We start from the raw sequence: 20,669 nt of genomic DNA on the forward strand, positions 1-20,669 counted from the left end.
AAGCACATTTTGCAACGGGACCAATATACCGTAGGAATCTCCCATACCTGCTTTTCAATGGCTCAGTAAAAACAGTGCAATTGGGACTTATTTTTTTCAGAGCATTACTCCAACCCAGTAAGTCCTTTTTAGAGCCTGTTGTTGAGAATGTTACCCAAACCGCTAACCTGTCTCTTGCTCCCTGTGTACTGAAGGTGATCCAGCAGGCGTTGCACCGGCAGCCCAACACGGCTGCGCAGTACCTGCAGCAGATGTACGCAGCGCAGCAGCAGCACCTCATGCTGCAGACAGCAGCCCTCCAGCAGCAGCACCTGAGCAATGCACAGCTCCAGAGCCTAGCCGCCGTACAGCAGGTGAGCACTGAAGACACAAGAGACTGTTAAACTGGCGAATTAAACAGGCCGCCAACAAGCTGTGTTAGGATTTTAACAAAGACGTGAGATAAGGTCAGTGCTGGGGTTAGGGTTCTGAAAGTTTAGTTAGTAAATCTAACAGTTATCTTCAGATGAAGAGAAATATACTGTAAGTGTTGATCCCCTAACTGTTCTCACCTGTCATGCCACAGGCCAGTATTGCGGCAGGAAGGCAGAGCTCCACCCAAAATGGCACTTCATCCCAGCAAACAGGATCATCCCAGGCCACAGTGAGTGCAGTGAGTCATGTCTAGTAACTTAGGGGCCGGGTTCATAGATGTGTAATGTTTTTGTTGTTGGTGATGTTCTGTAATCCTTTCTGTCTTCTCTGTCCTGTCCCCAGATTAACCTGACCACGTCCCCGGCTGCAGCCCAGATGATCAGCCGAACCCAGAGTGTCAGCTCGGCCCCAGCCGGCAGCATCTCCCAGCAGGCCGTGCTCCTGGGCAGCTCGTCCAGCCCCACCCCCCTCACTGCCAGTCAGGCTCATATGTACCTGCGTGCCCAGATGGTAAATCCCCAGGAGCATGCCCACTGGCACACACTAGCTGTCTTAGCCACACGTCTGGAGGCTTAGTGTGATGGAAGTGTTTGTGTGTGCTACCACTGTTGGAAGGAGTGTAGTAGGAAGGTTGTCCTGCATCTCAAACTGAATCAATTCAGTCTGATTACTTCACATTTTTTAAAGATTTTTGGACACATGATGCATGGGGAGAGTGAGTGTGAAAGAAAGCGACAGAGAAAAATCAGCTGCTTACAGTATTCTTTTTCTGTTCCCAAACCCATGGAGGAATTGTCTACACATACAGTACCAGTCAAAAGTTTGGACACCTCCTCATTCAAAGGTTTTTCTTTATTTTTACTATTTTCTACATTGTAGAATAATAGTGAAGACATCAAAACTAGGAAATAACACATATGGAATTGTGTAATAACCCCCCAAAATTAACAAATCAAAATAGATTTGAGATTCTTCAAAGTAGCCACCCTTTGCCTTGATGACATCTTTGCACACTCTTGGCATTCTCTCAACCAGCTTCATGAGGAATGCTTTTCCAACAGTCTTGAAGGAGTTCCCACATATGCTGTGCAGTTGTTGGCTGCTTTTCCTTCACTCTGCGGTCCAACTCATCCCAAACCATCTCAATTGGGTTGAGGTCGGGTGATTGTGGAGGCCAGGTCATGCAGCGCTCCATCGCTCTCCTTCTTGGTCAAATAGCCATTACACAGACTGGAAGTGTTTTATGGGTCATTGTCCTGTGAAAAACAAATGATAGTCCAACTAAGCGCAAACCAGATGGGATGGTGTATCGCTGCATAATGCTGTGGTAGCCATGCTGGTTAAGTGTGTCTTAAATTCTAAATAAATCACAGACAGTGTCACCAGCAAAGCACCCCCACCACACCTCCTCCTCCATTCTTCATGATGGGAACCATCATCCGTTCACCTAGTCTGCTTCTCACAAAGACACGGTTGTTGGGACCAAAAATCTAAAATTTGGACTCATCATACTAAAGGACAGATTTCCACTGGTCTAATGTTCATTGCATGTGTTTCTTGGCCCAAGCAAGTCTCTTCTTATTATTGGTGTCCTTTAGTAGTGGTTTCTTTGCAGCAATTTGACCATGAAGGCCTGATTCACGCAGTCTCCCCTGAACAGTTGATGTTGAATGTGTCTGTTACTTGAACTATGTGATGCATTTATTTGGGCTGCAATCTGAGGTGCAGTTAACTCTAATGAACTTATCTTCTGCAGCAGAGGTAACTCTGTGTCTTCCTGTCATGAGAGCCAGTTTCATCATAGCGCTTGATGGTTTTTGCGACTGCACTTGAAGAAACTTTCAAGGTTCTTGAAATGTTCCGCATTGACTGACCTTCATGTCTTAAAGTAATGATAGACTGTCGTTTCCCTTCTCTTATTTGAGCTGTTCTTGCCAAAATATGGACTTCATCTTTTACCAAATAGGGCTATCTTCTGTATACCACCCCTACCTTGTCACAACACAACTGATTGTCTCAAATGCATTAAGAAGGATAGAAATTCAACAATTAACTTTTAACAAGGCACACATGTTAATTGAAATGCATTCCAGGTGACTACCTCATGAAGCTGGTTGAGAGAATGCCAAGAGTGTGCAAAGCCGTCATCAAGGCAAAGGGTGGTTACTTTGAAGAATCTCAAATTTGTTTAACACTTTTTTGGTTACTACATGATTCCATATGTGTTATTTCATAGTTTTGATGTCTTCACTATTATTCTACAGTGTAGAAAATAGTAAAAGTAAAGAACATCTCTTGAATGAGTAGGTGTGTCCAAACTTTTGACTGGTACTGTATGTTGGTGTGTGATTTTCAGGCACAGCAAAGCAACCTTGTGCAAGTAGCTAGGAGCCTAGGCCGTGCTGTTCCTTTGTCCCCCCAGCTCATCTTCACACCTACGGCCACAGTGACTGCAGTCCAGTCTGAGAGCTCCACGCAGTCCTCTGGACAACAGTCTGCCCCCTCACAGGTACGCTATTATTATCTCAACGCTATAGGCTAATACCATACACACAGAGTTGCTGTAGTAACTGCACTAGATGGCATATAATATCAGCACAATGAACCATCATTCATACAGGTGGATAGCAGATGCATTATGTTTACAGTTATGCTGTGATAACTAATTTAGTCAAAAAAAGTGCATTTCTCACTAATTCTGGAGACCCTAGACTGTGGGGCACCCCACCTCTCTTGCCCCAGGCCATGTGTCATTGCCTCCAGCACCTGACCTCTGTGTCTTTTCAGGTCCAGAACCTGGCTATCCGTAGCCAGCAGGGGGCGACCATGTCCTCCTTTCAAACACACAACCTCCAGGCCCTCAGCCTAAAGCAGACCCCTGTTGCCATCCAGCCCTCTCCCCTGATCAAAAACCCCAGCCAGGGGAGCCGGGGCTCTGGGGGGAAGGGCAGCCCATCCGACATCCCCTTAGTTGGGAGCAAGAAGGGGGAGAGCATTGTGACGGAGGTGTGCGCTATAAACATGAGTCGCAGCGTCACGGCTTTGAGTGGCCAGCCTCTCAGCACTCCAGGTATGTATCAACCCCAACGTTCGCTAGCTTCTACAGACACTGGCTTTCATATTATTTCATGAAGTTGACCCATTCCCCGCTTGGAGATTTAGGCATGTTTGCTGAAATGATATATCGTTTTTTGTCCAGCATCAGTAAATCCACTGGCTGTTGTGAGAAGGCATAATTTTGCTGAGCTCCATGGTGACACTGAATACACTGCCCCTGTGACTGTTTGTAGTAAGCTAGCTAAGTGGCTAGATGTCAAGATAAAGCTTATTGGTTACAGCAGAGACATTCAATCCCCTCCTGGATCATGCTCCCTGTTGCTTGTGCGTTGTTTTGTGCGTAATAATGCCCCTTGTGTGCACTCCCGGTAATACCGTATACCCCAGTATGGTACAGAAATGGTATGAAAATCTGGATACCGCCCAACACCTACTCTGTGCCACAGATGCATCTTTTTAGACCACTTATTGTGTGGCTGAAAGTCAGCAGCTGGGTGGTTTTGTCACAGAGAATGGCTGTGTATATGCCAGCAGTTGAACAGATTAACTCTGACTGTGTGTATGTGTGTGAGAGAGTGCGTGTGCTAAGCACTGCATGGGTTAACTTTGTGTGTTTTGCCATACGCCAGACTGGATGGATTAGCTGAGCGTGCGACTGCACAACTGTGTCTTTGTCTCGCTTTGTTTAAGTAATGGATTCTGATTAAACTAAAGGAAGGATGAATCTAAAAACCTGGCTACATACACTTATAAAATTAACATGGGTTGCCATGGCAGTGGCCATGGGGAACAGACAGGTGTGCCCTGGAGATGTGAGAAGTATTCTGTCAGTTCACAGTGGATGAGACAAGGGGGAGATGGGGTAGCAGCTGTGGTGTCTGCCCGGTGGACTGGGGTTTAGGGTTGGATAAGAGGCTTCAATTTATAGAGCTGGGTGACATGGACACAAATCCATAGCTTGAATTGATGTGATAAATAGAACGATAAGTTTATAACATTAATGTGCACCACATTTGTTTTAAATTATCCTTTAAACTGCTACTACAAGTTTGATGGTTGTAGCCATCAATTGTCCCATTAACTATCACCCATATTAGCAAACTTCACATTTCTCTAGTATGGGCTACTTATTGGAATGAAGGACATCCCTGCGATAAGTCCCTGCTCTACCATCTTATTCTATATGCACTGGCATCAACTGGGTCATTCATTATATATGTTGGTTCTTCAATGGACTCTAAGGTATCAGCATGCCTCAGTTCGGCTAGCCGAAGTTGGCTAGGCAAACCGAACGAGTGTGATCATATACCCCCTTAAAAAACACTTTGCTTGAAAAATGAGGAAAAAAGTGGCAATAGTACTTTTTGTCCCTTTTGAGACACCGTAGCCAGTATACACTTCCTAAAAAATAGTCTGAATTAATCTACGATAACGCAAGAAATCTGTCATGAATTTACGTTTTTGCCGAGGAGATCTTAGTCCCACAATTTTACATTAACTTAAGATGTTTGGTGCAGTATTTCTCAATGAAAAAATGTGCATGAAAACAAGTCGTCTCTTTGTTGAATGACAACAAAGACTATTGAAGAATCCCTACTGTTGACCAATCACCGACGACGGGGCTTAGACTTCGGCTCCGAATTTCGGCTTGCCTCCAGAAAGATGTGTGTGCCTGAACAGCCAAAGGAAAAGTCCAAAACGTCACATTGTTGTAACATGCACAAACTTTTCCAAACTATTTCGGTTCTGAAGCATGCGGACGCCTTTTTTCTGTTAGGCAACAGAATGTTGTAGTTTTGAATAAGGAAATACTTCAATGAAACACAAGTCCAATCTACCCCTCAATAATAATAATACTAATAATATGCTACATAACAAATATCTAAAGCAGTTTTACTTTCAACATGCTGTGAGAGAACACAGCACAGGAATAGGCCTAGTTTGTGTTGTCGTCTATTTTAGGACCGAGTAGTAATTGAGCCATCGGAGAGAAGAAGAGAGCAGATCTTGTGGGAGCAGCAGTGTGTCTGCTATTCCTACCACAGACAGGAGCTCGTTTTCCCTTGAATAGGGATTGGCTGGAAGCAGCTGTTCTGGTCATTGTGTACTTTAGTCTTTTCATCACCTCCTCCTTGGCAGACAAGTCTTCCCAGCACCCTACTACACCCACAGAACAGCACCGCATCAAACCCCACAAAGACTACCTTCCAGACTAAGTCTAGTTCTCTGCCCCTGCTAACTGCAGTGTGGTTTTCAGTTTTTTCAACAAACAAATCCGTCCCTGGTGTCAAGTCTTCTCTTCAGTTGTCTTTGTGATTTGAAGCATAGCTTTAAGTTGGTTTTTAGCTAAGCATCCGTTTATGTGTTTGGACTGAGTGTAGTACACCTGAAAGGATCTCCCCATTCTCTGTTAATTCACCAAGCCCTTGAGTGCTTTCATGTACATACATAGTATACATACATAGTATCTCCATTACTTACTCCTTTTGACAAGCACTTAAAACACAATTAGTATAGATATGTTTGACATGTACACAGTTTATTAGGTACCTCACCCTGTTCATAAAAAGGGTTCGGTCCTACAGACAGTGAGTCATGTGGCCATGGCTTGCTATATAAAGCAGGCAGACAAGCATCGAGACATTCAGTTACTGTTCGATTGAACGTTTGAATGGGGAAAACTGACCTAAGCGACTGAGCGTGGTATGATCTTCGGTGCCAGGCGCGCTGGTTACAGTATCTCAGAAAGGTCCGGCCTCCTGGGCTTTTCGAGCATGATAGTGTCTAGGGTTTCCCGAGAATGGTGCGACAAATAAAAAAACATCCAATCAGCTGTAGTCCTGTGGGCAAAAACAGCTCGTTGATGAGAGAGGTCAAAGGAGAATGGCAAGAATCGTGCAAGCAAACAGGCAGGTCACAAACAGGCAAAGTACAACAGTGGTGTGCAGAACGGCATCTCGGAGCGCACAACTTGTCGGTCCTTGTCACGGATGGGCTGTTGCAGCAGACGACCACACCTGTTTCCACTTCTATCAGCTAAAAACAAGAAGAAGCAAGAGATCCCTAACACTGGACAATTGAGGAGTGGAAAAACATTGCCTGGGCAGACGAATCCCGGTTCCTGTTGCGTCATGCTGATGGCAGTCAGGATTCGGCATAAGCAGCATGAGTCCATGGCCCCATCCTGCCTGGTGTCAACGGTGGTGGTGTAATGGTGTGGGGAATGTTTTCTTGGCACACGTTAGGTCTCTTGATACCAATTGAGCAACGTTTGAACGCCACAGCATATCTGAACATTGTTGCTGACCAGGTGCATCCCTTCATGGCAACAGGTTGGTCCGACACGGTACTAGACAGGTGTACCTAATAAGCTGGCCAACGAGTAGTTTTTCTCAAGCTGTGTTAAGATGTGTGTAAAGTGATTTACACTGTTGTGTGGGTGAGGTTTCTAAACTAAAGCAGCAGCAGTTGATTGCAGAAACTCAGGGATTTTCCAAGATCTGCTGTTGAAACATTTCCTCTAGACATCCTGAAACAACACACAGGCATGGGGGAGTGGTAGCGTAGTGGGGCCATAGAGGGGGGTCCGGCCTGAGTCATTCCACTCCTTAATCCCAAGGCCTTGAGGGAGAAAGGCATTTCAATGAATCCCCCTTTCTCTCCTTCCAAGACATTTCTCTGTTACTCATTAAAATGCTTGAAAAAGCTGTCAAGCAGGACTCTGAGTTCTGTTTCTTGTATCCGGTGAGCACCGGTTGGGAAATCCACTCAAGGGCTAGCTAGGTCTATTTGCTGAATTGATAGTCATTATTATACAACTTCTGTTTTCTATTTATACTTAATGAGGGCTGGGTGGTAGGTGTTATCATGTAATGTAACACTTTACGGTGTTATCATGTAATGTAACACTTTACGGTGTTATCATGTAATGTAACACTTTACGGTGTTATCATGTAATTGAGAGTATCCGTCCAGGGCTTTTATCAGAATACTTTCTGGAAGATGTGTCGGTCTTCACCCTGTACTTAGTGAAACCATAGCTAACCACATGCTGTGGTTTACATAGAGTTTTGCCGTGTGAAAATCAAACACTTTCCAGCAGATCCTGGGGTATAAATAACTAATGACATGCAATTCTGCCGGATGGAAACGTCTCTATTTTCACAGCAGGGTAGAGACTGTGGTTACAGAGAAACATTCAGACCAGATGGAGCCTATCCCACACAAAATATACAGATAAGGGGTTATGTATTTGGCATCAATCCATAATCAAAAGAGATCCACAAAGGTTAATGTTAGACACCTTTAGTTTACTAAAATCATGAAGCTACTGTAAGACCATAGGGCTTACTCCTGAGACAAACAGCTTAACAGCTCCTAGGAGAGATGATGCATTACAACCCTTTCTCTATATTTCTGTAATGATGAGGACCAGATCCAACCTCATTGTTTCCTAGGGAAAATTGCTTGGGCAACTGAAGGTTTGGGGGATTGATTCACAGATGACTACATACAGCATGGTCATAGATTATTGGCTTCTTATTGCCCTCTTGCTTTCTTCCTGCATCTGTCTGGCCCGGGGTGGCAAGTAGCCTAGAGGTTAAGAGCGTTGAGCCTGTAACCGAAAGGTTACTGGTTTGAATCCCCGAGCCGACTAGGTGAAAAATATGTCTATGTGCCCTTGGCAAGGCACTTAACCCTAATTGCTCCTTTAAATCGCTCTGGATAAGAGCGTCTGCTAAAAAAAAAATGTTTTATTATATTGCCCTCTTGCTTTCCTCCTGCACATATCTGGCCCGGGGCTACTCTGACTGTTGGTGTGTAGAGCACGTTTCACGTTTCACTAAATGACAGTGTTTTGAGTTAGGGTAGTCCATTTTCCTTTTGTATACAGACTTAACTGTCAGATTTTTTATGTATCCTATTTCTCGATTTCTGTTCCAGCATACACCCAGATCCCTTCCCACTCCCTGGTCCAGCAGCATAAGCAACATCAGTTTGTGATCCAGCAGACCCATGCTTCCCAGAGGACCCAGGGACAGCTGCTGCAGACTGCCTCCATCCAACCCCACCTGCAGACTCCCTCCCTGGTCCCCCAGTCCCCCAGCCAGGCAGGCCCTGTCCCTGTGCTACCCAAGCCTGCCTCTCACCACCAGCCCTCTACACCCAGCCAGCAGGCAACCATCTTCCACTCCACCATCAGCCCACATGCTCTCCACTCCAGCCTGAGCCAGACCAAAGCCCAGCCAGTGCAACTCACAGCCATCAACCTCCAGATACAACCAGCGCTCTCACAGGTGAGTACACAGCAAGAAGTATGGAAATGAAAGAGGATCACTCTCACAATATACAATGAATCAGTAAACAAAATACTATATATCAGTAATTTCTAATCAATAGTCAAATATTATGTTTCACTAAACTCTTTCTCCCTTCTCTCTCTATTCTATTACGAACTCCCAGGCTTCCCGATTGGTCCAGGACCGTAAAGGACAGGAGAAGCCAAAGTCATTGGTGGTCAGGGATCTCTGCCCGACTCCCAGTGTAGAGCAGCAGCCCACCCCATTTACCCCCTCTGCCCCGTCTCCACCACAAGCCACCAAGCCAGCAGAGCAGCCCAAGACTGACCCAGTTATGCCCATCAGCCAACTACAAGGTAACAGGACTTTTGGTTTTAATAAGTTAACAAGTTTTTATTTCCCACTTTCTTAGTTATGTTGCCTAGAGGCAGGACTGTAACTAGGGGTCTATTGTTGTCATATCATATTTGCAACCAATTACAACCTTGGAGAACCAGACCAAAGATCAGTCGCTCTGCTATTTTCTGCTCTCCAGGTGTGGAGGCAGATCTGTTGTCTTACTATTTATTGTCAGCTGTGCTCGTCGTTTTGAGTCAGGGTGAATAATTTTGTCTGATTATCCCCAATGGGACCATTGAGGAGCAGTGAACACAGTGTTCCAGTCAAGGAAAGTTAAATGATAGATGTGTCAAATTATCATGGACAGGAAAATGTGTGTATCTATCCATCTATCTTTCACTCAAATGGAAAATAATCTGTGTTTTATGATGGTAGTCTTACACTCGCACACTAAGGCCCATTCAAAATGCTGAACATGCAGATTATATTAAGAGCTTTCATTTGTATTGCTACTTTTCTTGTAAAAATGAAAAATGTAAACCCACAAGGCTCCTTTTTTATGCTTGGGTGTGAATGCATAGTTGAGGTGCTCCACTTGTTCAAAATAAACATAGTTATCTTTGATGTCTAAAAATAGAGCGGTAGGCCTGCAAGACCACTGGCTGTCTGCTTGGACCAGATTGCAACACATTCAGAGCCTGCTGAGTGGTTGAACATAACCCAAAGTTACAGAATAGCCAACTGCTCCTGGTTTTAATGGAGTCCATGGTATTTATTGTGCATCTTTCGACAGACATACCAAGATATGTGCAGTATAGTATGTTGCCAAATAAAGAGAATTGGTTTGCAAGAATTGTCTGCTACATTGGGCCACAGGACCTACATTTGTATAAAGTGGTTCCTGTATGCCAATAGTTATTACTCAGATAGATTTGAGACCTGTGAATTTTCAGGGCTAAGATTATAGATGTGAGAAGAACCAGAAATGTATGTGTCAACATGAGTGAAGTGTTTCTATTTTATTGTGTGGAAATTGAATAGTAAACTCAAGAAAAGAAAAAAAGAAACGTCCTCTCACTGTCAACTGCGTTTATTTTCAGCACACTTAACATGTGTAAATATTTGTATGAACATAACAAGATTCAACAACTGAGACATAAACTGAACAAGTTCCACAGACATGTGACTAACAGAAATGGAATAATGTGTCCCTGAACAAAGAGGGGGTCAAAATTAACAGTCAGTGTCTGGTGTGGCCACCAGCAGCATTAAGTACTGCAGTGCATCTCCTCATGGACTGCACCATATTTGCCAGTTCTTGCTGTGAGATGTTACCCCACTCTTCCACCAAGGCACCTGCAAGTTCCCGGACATTTCTGGGGGGAATGGCCCTAGCCCTCACCCTCCGATCCAACAGGTCCCAGACATGCTCAATGGGATTGAGATCCGGGCTCTTCGCTGGCCATGGCAGAACACTGACATTCCTGTCTTGCAGGAAATTACACACAGAACGAGCAGTATGGCTGGTGGGTCATGTCAGGATGAGCCTGCAGGAAAGGTACCACATGAGGGAGGAGGATGTCTTCCCTGTAACGTACTGCGTTGAGATTGCCTGCAATGACAACAAGCTCAGTCCGATGATGCTGTGACACACCGCCCCAGACCATGACGGACCCTCCACCTCCAAATCGATCCCACTCCAGAGTACAGGCCTCGGTGTAACGCTCATTCCTTCGACGATAAACGCGAATCCGACCATCACGCCTGGTGAGACAAAACCGCGACTCGTCAGTGAAGAGCACTTTTTGCCAGTCCTGTCTGGTCCAGTGACGGTGGGTTTGTGCCCATAGGCGACGTTGTTGCCGGTGATGTCTAGTGAGGACCTGCCTTACAACAGGCCTACAAGCCCTCAGTCCAGCCTCTCTCGACCTATTGCGGACAGTCTGAGCACTGATGGAGGGATTGTGCGTTCCTGATGTAACTCGGGCAGTTGTTGTTGCCAGCCTGTACCTGTCCCGCAGGTGTGATGTTCGGATGTACCAATCCTGTGCAGGTGTTGTTACACGTGGTCTGCCACTGCGAGGACGATCAGCTGTCCATCCTGTCTCCCTGTAGCGCTGTCTTAGGCATCTCACAGTACAGACATTGAAATGTATTTCCCTGGCCACATCTGCAGTCCTCATGCATCCTTGCAGGATGCCTAAGGCACCTTCACACAGATGAGCAGGGACCCTGGGCATCTTTCTTTTGGTGTTTTTTTTAGAGTCAGTAGAAAGGCCTCTTTAGTGTACTAAGTTCTCAGAACTGTGACCTTAATTGCCTGTAAGCTGTTAGTCTTAACGACCATTCCACAGCTGCATGTTCATTAATTGTTTATGGTTCATTGAACAAGCATGGGAAACCGTGTTTAAACCCTTTACAATTACGATCTATGAAGTTATTTGGATTTTTACAAATTATCTCTGAAAGACAGGGTCCTGAAAAGGGGACGTTTCTTTTCTTTTGCTGAGTATATATGAGCAGAGTACCTGTTTATGGAGAGAGAAAAAAGGGCGCTACCTTATTCAAGTATTTCATTCTTCAGCTCTGCCTGCCTCTCACAATTGGAGCAGGGCTGGGTCGAGCGAGCGTCTCAGCTCTGTCTTGCCTGCTTTGTACAGTTGACTGAATTCTCGCTTTCAAGGAGAGAGGCAGGCGACAGCGCGTTTTTGTATTGAATCGGATAAAGGCGTAAGTGAAGCGGGCAGGAATACGTTTGGTGAGCGAGTTCTTGTTATTTCACCTTTGAAATGGGACAGTTGTTAAACTTTTGCAGTACTTTGAAAATGTTTATCATTGTTGCAAGTAGCCACCGAATCGTCTGCTGTTTTCATGCATAGCTAGCTACTAACGTTACTCGTTTACGGTAGCCATACGTGTTTTTGCTTTGGAAATTGCAAACTAGTGATCTACCCGTCAAAAATGAGCGATGTTTTGGACTCGAATTACTTTTGACAGCCGTTTGTTTTCTCTTCATATTTTGATATCGTGATCAATTTACATTAGTAACTATAATACGCGTCTAGTGAGTGACATTACAAACGCTTGATATTCGAAGTGGACCCCTTTGCACATGATTTGGCAGGTGGATGATAGATACAGTATATGATGCAAATTTGCTTGAGTACTTAAACGACTGTACAGCAGAGAACGTTAACTACATACTCTTAATAAATATTTTAGCATAATTAAAGTGAAATGAATCTATTCTAAAACATTGTGTACACATTTTGGCCACATAATTGAAAGTGATGCAATGTGTTAACTACTGCTTTTTGTCATTGGCAGGAGTCCCTACTACCAAGAGGTTGAATGCTGCACCTGAGACACCACCCCCAGCCATGACATCAGGAAATGAGAACGAGGCACCCACTGTGATCGGCAGCACCCCCCAGAATGGAGAGAACAAGCCACCCCAGGCCATCGTCAAGCCCCAGGTCCTCACCCACGTCATTGAGGGCTTTGTCATCCAGGAGGGTGCTGAACCCTTCCCTGTAAGTGCCCTCCCATGGTACTCCTTATCAGCTACCAAGTAAGCAACATGTCACCATTTCGAGTGCATTCCCACAGGGGCATGTCCCTATTAGCAATAAACACAAACAATCATACAACTGCACTTACCGTGCTAAGCAATGATAAAGGGCAATGCCTTTCTATTGTTTAACTTAGTAATGAATTCTAGTAGCCTACTGTAGTTCCAAAGCAGTGTATACAGAGATGTCTGTGAAAGAAGGCGCACAAATGTTAAGACCACCTTCCAAGTGTTATCATTCTGAGCAAAATGTTGATACACACACTTAAGTGACTCTGTTGGTGCCTGTTTTACTTATCGATTAACCTTTCTAGGACACACGTTCCGCTAGCGGAACCCCTCGACAACATTCCGCTGAAAGGGCAGCGCGGGAAATTAAAAAATATTTTTTTTAAATATTTAACTTTCACACATTAACACGTCCAATACAGCAAATGAAAGATAAACATCTTGTTAATCTACCCATCGTGTCCGATTTAAAAAATAAAAAATAAATAAAAATGCTTTACAACGAAAACACAACATATGATTATGTTAGATCACCGCCAAGTCCAAAAAACAGCCATTTTCCCAGCCAGATAGGAGTCACAAAAAGCAGAAATAGAGATAAAATTAATCACTAACCTTTGATGATCTTCATCAGATGACACTCATAGGACATCATGTTACACAATACGTGTATGTTTTGTTCGATAATGTGCATATTTATATCCAAAAATCTCAGTTTACATTGGCGCCATGTTCAGAAATGCCTCCAAAATATCAGGAGAAATTGCAGAGAGCCACATCAAATAACAGATACTCATCATAAACTTTGATGAAAGATACAGTGGGGAGAACAAGTATTTGATACACTGCTGATTTTGCAGGTTTTCCTACTTACAAAGCATGTAGAGGGCTGTCATTTTTATCATAGGTACACTTCAACTGTGAGACGGAATCTAAAACAAAAATCCAGAAAATCACATTGTAAGATTAAGTAATTAATTTGCCTTTTATTGCATGACATAAGTATTTGATCACCTACCAACCAGTAAGAATTCCGTCTCTCACAGACCTGTTAGTTTTTCTTTAAGAAGCCCTCCTGTTCTCCACTCATTACCTGTATTAACTGCACCTGTTTGAACTTGTTACCTGTATAAAAGACACCTGTCCACACACTCAATCAAACAGACTCCAACCTCTCCGCAATGGCCAAGACCAGAGAGCTGTGTAAGGACATCAGGGATAAAATTGTAGACCTGCACAAGGCTGGGATGGGCTACAGGACAATAGGCAAGCAGCTTGGTGAGAAGGCAACAACTGTTGACGCAATTATTAGAAAATGGAAGAAGTTCAAGATGACGGTCAATCACCCTCGGTCTGGGGCTCCATGCAAGATCTCACCTCGTGGGACATCAATGATCATGAGGAAGGTGAGGGATCAGCCCAGAACTACACGGCAGGACCTGGTCAATGACCTGAAGAGAGCTGGGACCACAGTCTCAAAGAAAACCATTAGTAACACACTACGCCGTCATGGATTAAAATCCTGCTGCGCACGCAAGGTCCACCTGCTCAAGCCAGCGCATGTCCAGGCCCGTCTGAAGTTTGCCAATGACCATCTGGATGATCCAGAGGAGGAATGGGAGAAGGTCATGTGGTCTGATGAGACAAAAATAGAGCTTTTTGGTCTAAACTCCACTCTCCATGTTTGGAGGAAGAAGAAGGATGAGTACAACCCCAAGAACACCATCCCAACCGTGAAGCATGGAGGTGGAAACATCATTCTTTGGGGATGCTTTTCTGCAAAGGGGACAGGACGACTGCACCGTATTGAGGGGAGGATGGATGGGAGCCATGTATCGCGAGCTCTTGGCCAACAACCTCCTTCCCTCAGTAAGAGCATTGAAGATGGGTCGTGGCTGGGTCTTCCAGCATGACAACGACCCGAAACACACAGCCAGGGCAACTAAGGAGTGGCTCCGTAAGAAGCATCTCAAGGTCCTGGAGTGGCCTAGCCAGTCTCCAGACCTGAACCCAATAGAAAATCTTTGGAGGGAGCTGAAAGTCCGTATTGCCCAGCGACAGCCCCGAAACCTGAAGGATCTGGAGAAGGTCTGTATGGAGGAGTGGGCCAAAATCCCTGCTGCAGTGTGTGCAAACCTGGTCAAGAACTACAGGAAACATATGATCTCTGTAATTGCAAACAAAGGTTTCTGTACCAAATATTAAGTTCTGCTTTTCTGATGTATCAAATACTTATGTAATGCAATAAAATGCAAATTAATTACTTAAAAATCATACAATGTGATTTTCTGGATTTTTGTTTTAGATTCCGTCTAATAAAAATTACAGACCTCTACATGCTTTGTAAGTAGGAAACACTGCCGATTTTGCAGGTTATCAAATACTTGTTCTCCCCACTGTACATGTTTTACATAGAATTAAAGATACACTTGTCCTTAATGCAACCGCTGTGTCAGATTTCCCAAAACAATTACGGAAAAAGCAATCACAGTAGAAGCATTTCAATAGGCGATGAGTTGAAAATCGACCAGCCTCAGAATTTCCACTTCCTGTTTGTTTGTTTTTTTCTCAGGTTTTTGCCTGCCATATGAGTTCTGTTATACTCACAGATATCATTCACACAGTTTTAATAATAATAATAATATGCATATATTAGCATGTGGGACAGACTAGGAGGCAGTTCACTCTGGGCACGCTATTCATCCAAATTGAAAATGCTGCCCCCTATCCCTAAAAAGTTAGACGACATCCTAGTGGATGTTTGCTGCACATTTCTAAGTCTTTTCTCAGGCTTTATTATAGCTTATGGACACTGCATGGTAAGTTTGCCATTGTATTGCTGTCATAGCTTGGAAAGAGTAGCATTCATGTGTCACACTCTGTCTTAACCAGATTGAGCGGTTGCCTGTAATGATGGACAGCCCAAAGAAGCTGCATGAGCAGCTCTCCTCTGACCCAGACAAGACCCCTGTTAGTAACCCCACCAACACCACAGACTCTGAGACAGAGGAGCTGACCCCTCAAGGTAAGAGGTCATGGCTGGAGTGATTAAAGCCATGGTATTTGACTATAAACCCCATAATGGACTTTCTAAATACTAACAATTCAGATGTAAGAGATGTTGTTGATCTACTATTTTGATTTGCACACAGAATTAAAAGACCAAGAGGTTTCAGATGCCCCCAAACTGAGATGTGAATTCTGTGGCTGGGTGGACTTTGCTTACAAATTCAAGGGGTCAAAACGGTTCTGTTCCATGGTGTGTGCGAAAAGGTAAGTCACATTTGATGGGCCATTTCTATGCTTTGACTGGGTTATATCCCTTAGTGTCAGAGCTTCTCAGTAGTGTTGTCTTGGGATGGTAGTTGCCATAACAGCTATTATCGTTGTTGTGGAATAGGTATAATGTTGGGTGCACTAAGCGGATAGGCCTCTTCCGTCCAGAGAGGAGCAAAGCATCCAACCGCTGGCGCAGAAGGTCACACAACAGCTGCCGCCAGAGTGTCGAACCTAAGAAGCAGGTAGGATCCTCTCCTACTTCTCCACTGACAGGACAGCTCTCCTGTGAATTAACATGCTCCCCTCAGTGACACCAGGGCTGACTCATGGGTTTTATGTTTCAGAAGCTTTCCCCTAAACCTCAGCAGACTCAGGGAGGTTCAGTGTCCTCCCCGCTCCCCTCCCAACCCAGCCAGGAGGAGTCCAGCCCCTGCTCAGACATGTCTAGCTATGAGGAGCCTCCGTCACCCCTGTCAGGAGCCAGCTCAGGTCCCCCAGCACCCCAGGCGTTGTCACACCAGGCAGGGAGAGGCTCAGACCAAGAGGCCCCCCGAGGCAGAGAGCTGCCACTCCTCACTCAGCACTTCCTGCCCAACGACCCCACCAAGTGGAATGTAGAAGAAGTCTATGAGTTTATCCACTCCCTTCCAGGTCAGTCTCATACAAACACTACATGACCAAATGTATTTGGACACCTGCTCATGGAACATCTCATTCTAAAATCATGGGCATTAATATGGAGTTGGACCCCCCCCCCCCTGCCTTTTGCTGCTATAATAGCCTCCACTCTTCTGGGAAGGCTTTCCACTAGATACTGGTACATTGCTGCGAGGACTAGTGAGCCATGAGCATTAATGAGGTTGGGCACTGATGTTGGGCAATTAGGCTTGGCTTGCAGTCAGCTTTCCAATTCATCCCAAAGGTGTTCAATGGGGTTGAGGTCAGGGCTCTGTGCAGGCCAGTCAATCTTCTTCCACACCTATCTCGACCAACCATTTCTGTATGGATCTTTATTTGTGCACGGAGGCATTGTCATGCTGAAACAGGTAGCGTTCTCCTGGCATCCGCCTAACCCAGATTCGTCCGTCGGACTGCCAGATGGTGAAGCATGATTCATCACTCCATAGGACGTGTTTCCCCTTCTCCAGTCCAGTGGTGGCGAGCGTTACATTACTCCAGCTGACGCTTGGCATTGCGCATGGTGATCTTAGGCTTGTGTGCTGCTAATTTTTGTCTTGTGTGCGGCTGCTTGGCCATGGAAACCCATTTCATGAAACTCCCGATGAACAGTTCTTGTGCTGACGTTGCTTTGAGGCCGCTTGAAACTCTGTAGTGAGTGTTGCTACGTGCTTCATCACTCGGCGGTCCCGTTCTGTGAGCTTATGTGGCCTACCACTTTGTGGCTGAGCTGTTGCTTCAAGACGTTTCTACTTTACAATATCAACACTTACAGTTGACCGTGCGGCTCTAGCAGGGCAGAAATTTGATAAACTGTCTTGTTGGAAAGGTGGCATCCTATAACTGTGCCATGTTGCAAGTCATTGATGTCTTCAGTAAGGCGAATTGTCTATGGCAGTGGTTCTCAATCCTGGTCCTGGGGATCCAAAGGGGTGCACATTTTTGTTTTTGCCCTAGCACTACACACCTGACTCAAGTCATCAAAGTATTTTGATGAGTCTATCATTTGAATCAGCTGTGTAGTGCTAAAAAAACATACTACGTATGTTATGCCTGAAGCAAAAACAAAAATGTGCAGCCTTTGGGTCCACAGGGCCAGGATTAAGAACCAGTGGTCTATGGAGATTGCATGGCTGTGTACTCGATTTTATACACCTGTCAGCAATGGGTGTGGCTGAAATAGCCGAATCCACTCATTTGAAAGGGTGTCTACACACACGTGTGTATGTATATATGTGTGTGTATATATGTGTGTGTGTGTGTGTGTGTATATATATATATATATATATATATATATATATATTCATGCATTTAGTTAGGCCTACACCATAACTACATTCTTCTGAAGTATGTTGTAGTAGTGATAGTATACTTATTTCTGCTCTGGGGATGAATAAAGTTTATTCATTCGTCAGTGGATTGTCTAATGTAGACAGTGTTCATGAATTGTCTTTGAAATTAGATAGTTAAATTATTAGTCACATGCGTAGGTGTAGACCTCACAGTAAAATGCTTATTTACAAGCCCCTAACCAACAATGCAGTTTAAAAATATATGAATATGAATAAGAAATAAAAGTAACAAGTAATTAAAGAGCAGCAGTAAAATAACAATAACGAGACTCTATACCGGGGTGTACCAGAACAGAGTCAATGTGCGGGGGCACCGGTTCGTTGAGGTAATATGTGTATGTAGGTAGAGTTATTAGTGACTATGCATAGATAACACAGAATAGCAGCATTATTTAACTGGTTCACTGTGGCTTGTTGTTCCTAGGCTGCCAGGAGATAGCAGATGAGTTCCGCTCGCAGGAGATAGATGGGCAGGCCATGCTCCTACTGAAAGAGGACCACCTTATGAGTGCCATGAATATTAAACTGGGACCTGCACTTAAGATCTACGCACACATCAACATGCTCAAAGACTCTTAGCCATGATGGGTCGATATAGTGCTGGTTTGTTGTATGTTTTTGTATGTCTGTGTATGGTGTGCGAATGAGTGCATATGTCTGTGTTTGGTGGGAAGGAGTCACACTCTGGGACAAGACAAAACATGTCGCCATCGCACTGATGACTACCTGACCTCTGCACTACCATCTTTCATCCCACCTTTGGATTGGCTACTTCACGGTACGTTTAGCCATGGCCTGCAAACAGACAACTGATCATCCCTTTGGCTGTCAAAAATAATAGTTTACAATAAATGTAATGGACTGACTGCCTTAGAATAATGGCACTAATAGTGCTAAAAGCACTGCAAGGATACATTTGAGTCTGTTTGAAAAGAGAGATGTGGGTATATCTGAAATACTTTCTCCTGAGATATAATTGTGAATTGAATTATCATTGACTGCATATGTAGTATGTTTCTTTTGATGCTGATCTGATGTTATTGACAGCCATACATGTACTTTGTGTGTCCTGGGACAAATGAAAGCCGTCGCCAGTCTGAGTCTTATCCAACAGATGCTAAGCTCTATTTCATAATGATCACCAACTATACACATACATACACTGCATGGCCTTTGACTTTGCTCAGAGCAGTTTACGCTATGCTTTGAGACATTGATTTTGGTTTGTGATATTGATTTTGGTTTCATGTACAAAATCGTTATTTCCCTGTACATTGTACTGGTTTAGAAGACACACCTTTTTTCAAAATGTGATTTACCAAGACATGCCATACCTTATTTATTTCTGGGTCAGATTTCACATCCTGTGAGATCTTCTATGACGGTATGTGTCAACCCTACAATCTATGGGTTGACCCTAGTGGCGAAAAGACCACTAGGAACTCACTGTCGACATTCACCATCATACCTCTTACTCCACTAGCACTTAAAATTATTGGTTATATTCTCTTTAGTTTTAATTAATACAACCAAAATGACTTGATTGGGTCTGAAATTCATAAGTTAGGTTTGTTTTGAGTTGTTGAGCTATTTCGCTCCTGAGAAAGACTTAGTTCTGTGTGAGTCTAAAGCTGCCTGTATTTTGCTTTTAAGTTATCCATAATTGTTATATGAAAATCAAGTATTTAGAAATATGCAAACATGTAAATATCATGGCTCGAGGGAAGTGTCTTTTTAGTGTTTTTATAAAAATCTTGTTTACTTGTGCTTGTCATGTAATGAATGGTCAATTGTGTTTAATGTTTTGTTTGAGAATACTTTGTCAAATGCCTGTATTTATCAAATAACTGATTTTGTTACGCAACATTTTTCAATGATAAATAATCTGAAACAAGTTATTTGTCTTTTTGTGTAAAAATCTATATGTTCTAGAGTTTGATATTATGGCAAGTTCAGTACAATAGCAAGATCTTTTATGAATTGCAGTTCTTTACGGAACTCTGAAAGATCCTTCGTCCTTCCTGTATCTTAACATGAGTATGTATTACATTAGTTAAGTGTACATTGTAACATATACTGAAGAATAATATAAAAGCAACAATTTAAAAGATTTTACTGAGTTACAGTTCATATAAGGAAATCAGTTAATTGAAAAATTCATTAGGCCCTAATCTATGGATTTCACATGACTGGTAATACAGATATGCATCTGGTCACAACTTTTTTTTAAAGATAGGGGAGTGCATCAGAAAAACAGTCAGTATCTGGTGTGACTGCCATTTGCCTCATGCAGCGCGACATCTCATTCGCAGAGTTCATCAAGCTGTTTATTGTGGCCTGTGGAATTTTGTCCCACTTCTCTTCAATGGCTGTACGAAGTTACTGAATATTGACGGGAACTGGTACATGCTGTTGTACACGTTGATCCAGAGCATCCCAAACATGCTCAATGGGTGACATGTCTGGTGAGTATGCAGGCCAGGGAAGAACTGGTACATTTTCAGCTTCCAGGAATTGGGTACAGAACCTTGCGACATGGCGCAGTGCATTGTCATGTTCAAACATGAGGTGATGGAGGCGGATGAATGGCACAACAATGGGCCTCAAGATCTCATCACGGTATCGCTGTGCGCTCAAATTGCCGTTGATAAAAAAGCAATTGTGTTCGAT

General features: G+C 43.8%; 1 protein-coding gene across 1 annotated transcript in view; it reads left to right on the forward strand.

Moving 5' to 3' along the window:
- The window catches only part of LOC120059702 (polyhomeotic-like protein 2), a 39,601-nt gene extending 19,593 nt beyond the window's left edge, over positions 1 to 20,008 (forward strand). Inside the window, exons 3-15 of the mRNA XM_039008763.1 lie at positions 195 to 353; positions 566 to 652; positions 757 to 924; positions 2,771 to 2,923; positions 3,202 to 3,484; positions 8,416 to 8,768; positions 8,935 to 9,127; positions 12,438 to 12,643; positions 15,583 to 15,715; positions 15,843 to 15,963; positions 16,091 to 16,211; positions 16,314 to 16,620; positions 18,424 to 20,008. Of these exons, the coding sequence (XP_038864691.1) occupies positions 195 to 353; positions 566 to 652; positions 757 to 924; positions 2,771 to 2,923; positions 3,202 to 3,484; positions 8,416 to 8,768; positions 8,935 to 9,127; positions 12,438 to 12,643; positions 15,583 to 15,715; positions 15,843 to 15,963; positions 16,091 to 16,211; positions 16,314 to 16,620; positions 18,424 to 18,578 (2,439 nt within the window). The 3' untranslated portion in view covers positions 18,579 to 20,008. The remainder of the gene's footprint in view (positions 1 to 194; positions 354 to 565; positions 653 to 756; positions 925 to 2,770; positions 2,924 to 3,201; positions 3,485 to 8,415; positions 8,769 to 8,934; positions 9,128 to 12,437; positions 12,644 to 15,582; positions 15,716 to 15,842; positions 15,964 to 16,090; positions 16,212 to 16,313; positions 16,621 to 18,423) is intronic.
- Positions 20,009 to 20,669: the final 661 nt, after the last annotated feature.

This window comes from Salvelinus namaycush, chromosome 2 (assembly GCF_016432855.1).
Source record: "Salvelinus namaycush isolate Seneca chromosome 2, SaNama_1.0, whole genome shotgun sequence".
NCBI classification, from domain to species: domain Eukaryota; kingdom Metazoa; phylum Chordata; class Actinopteri; order Salmoniformes; family Salmonidae; genus Salvelinus; species Salvelinus namaycush.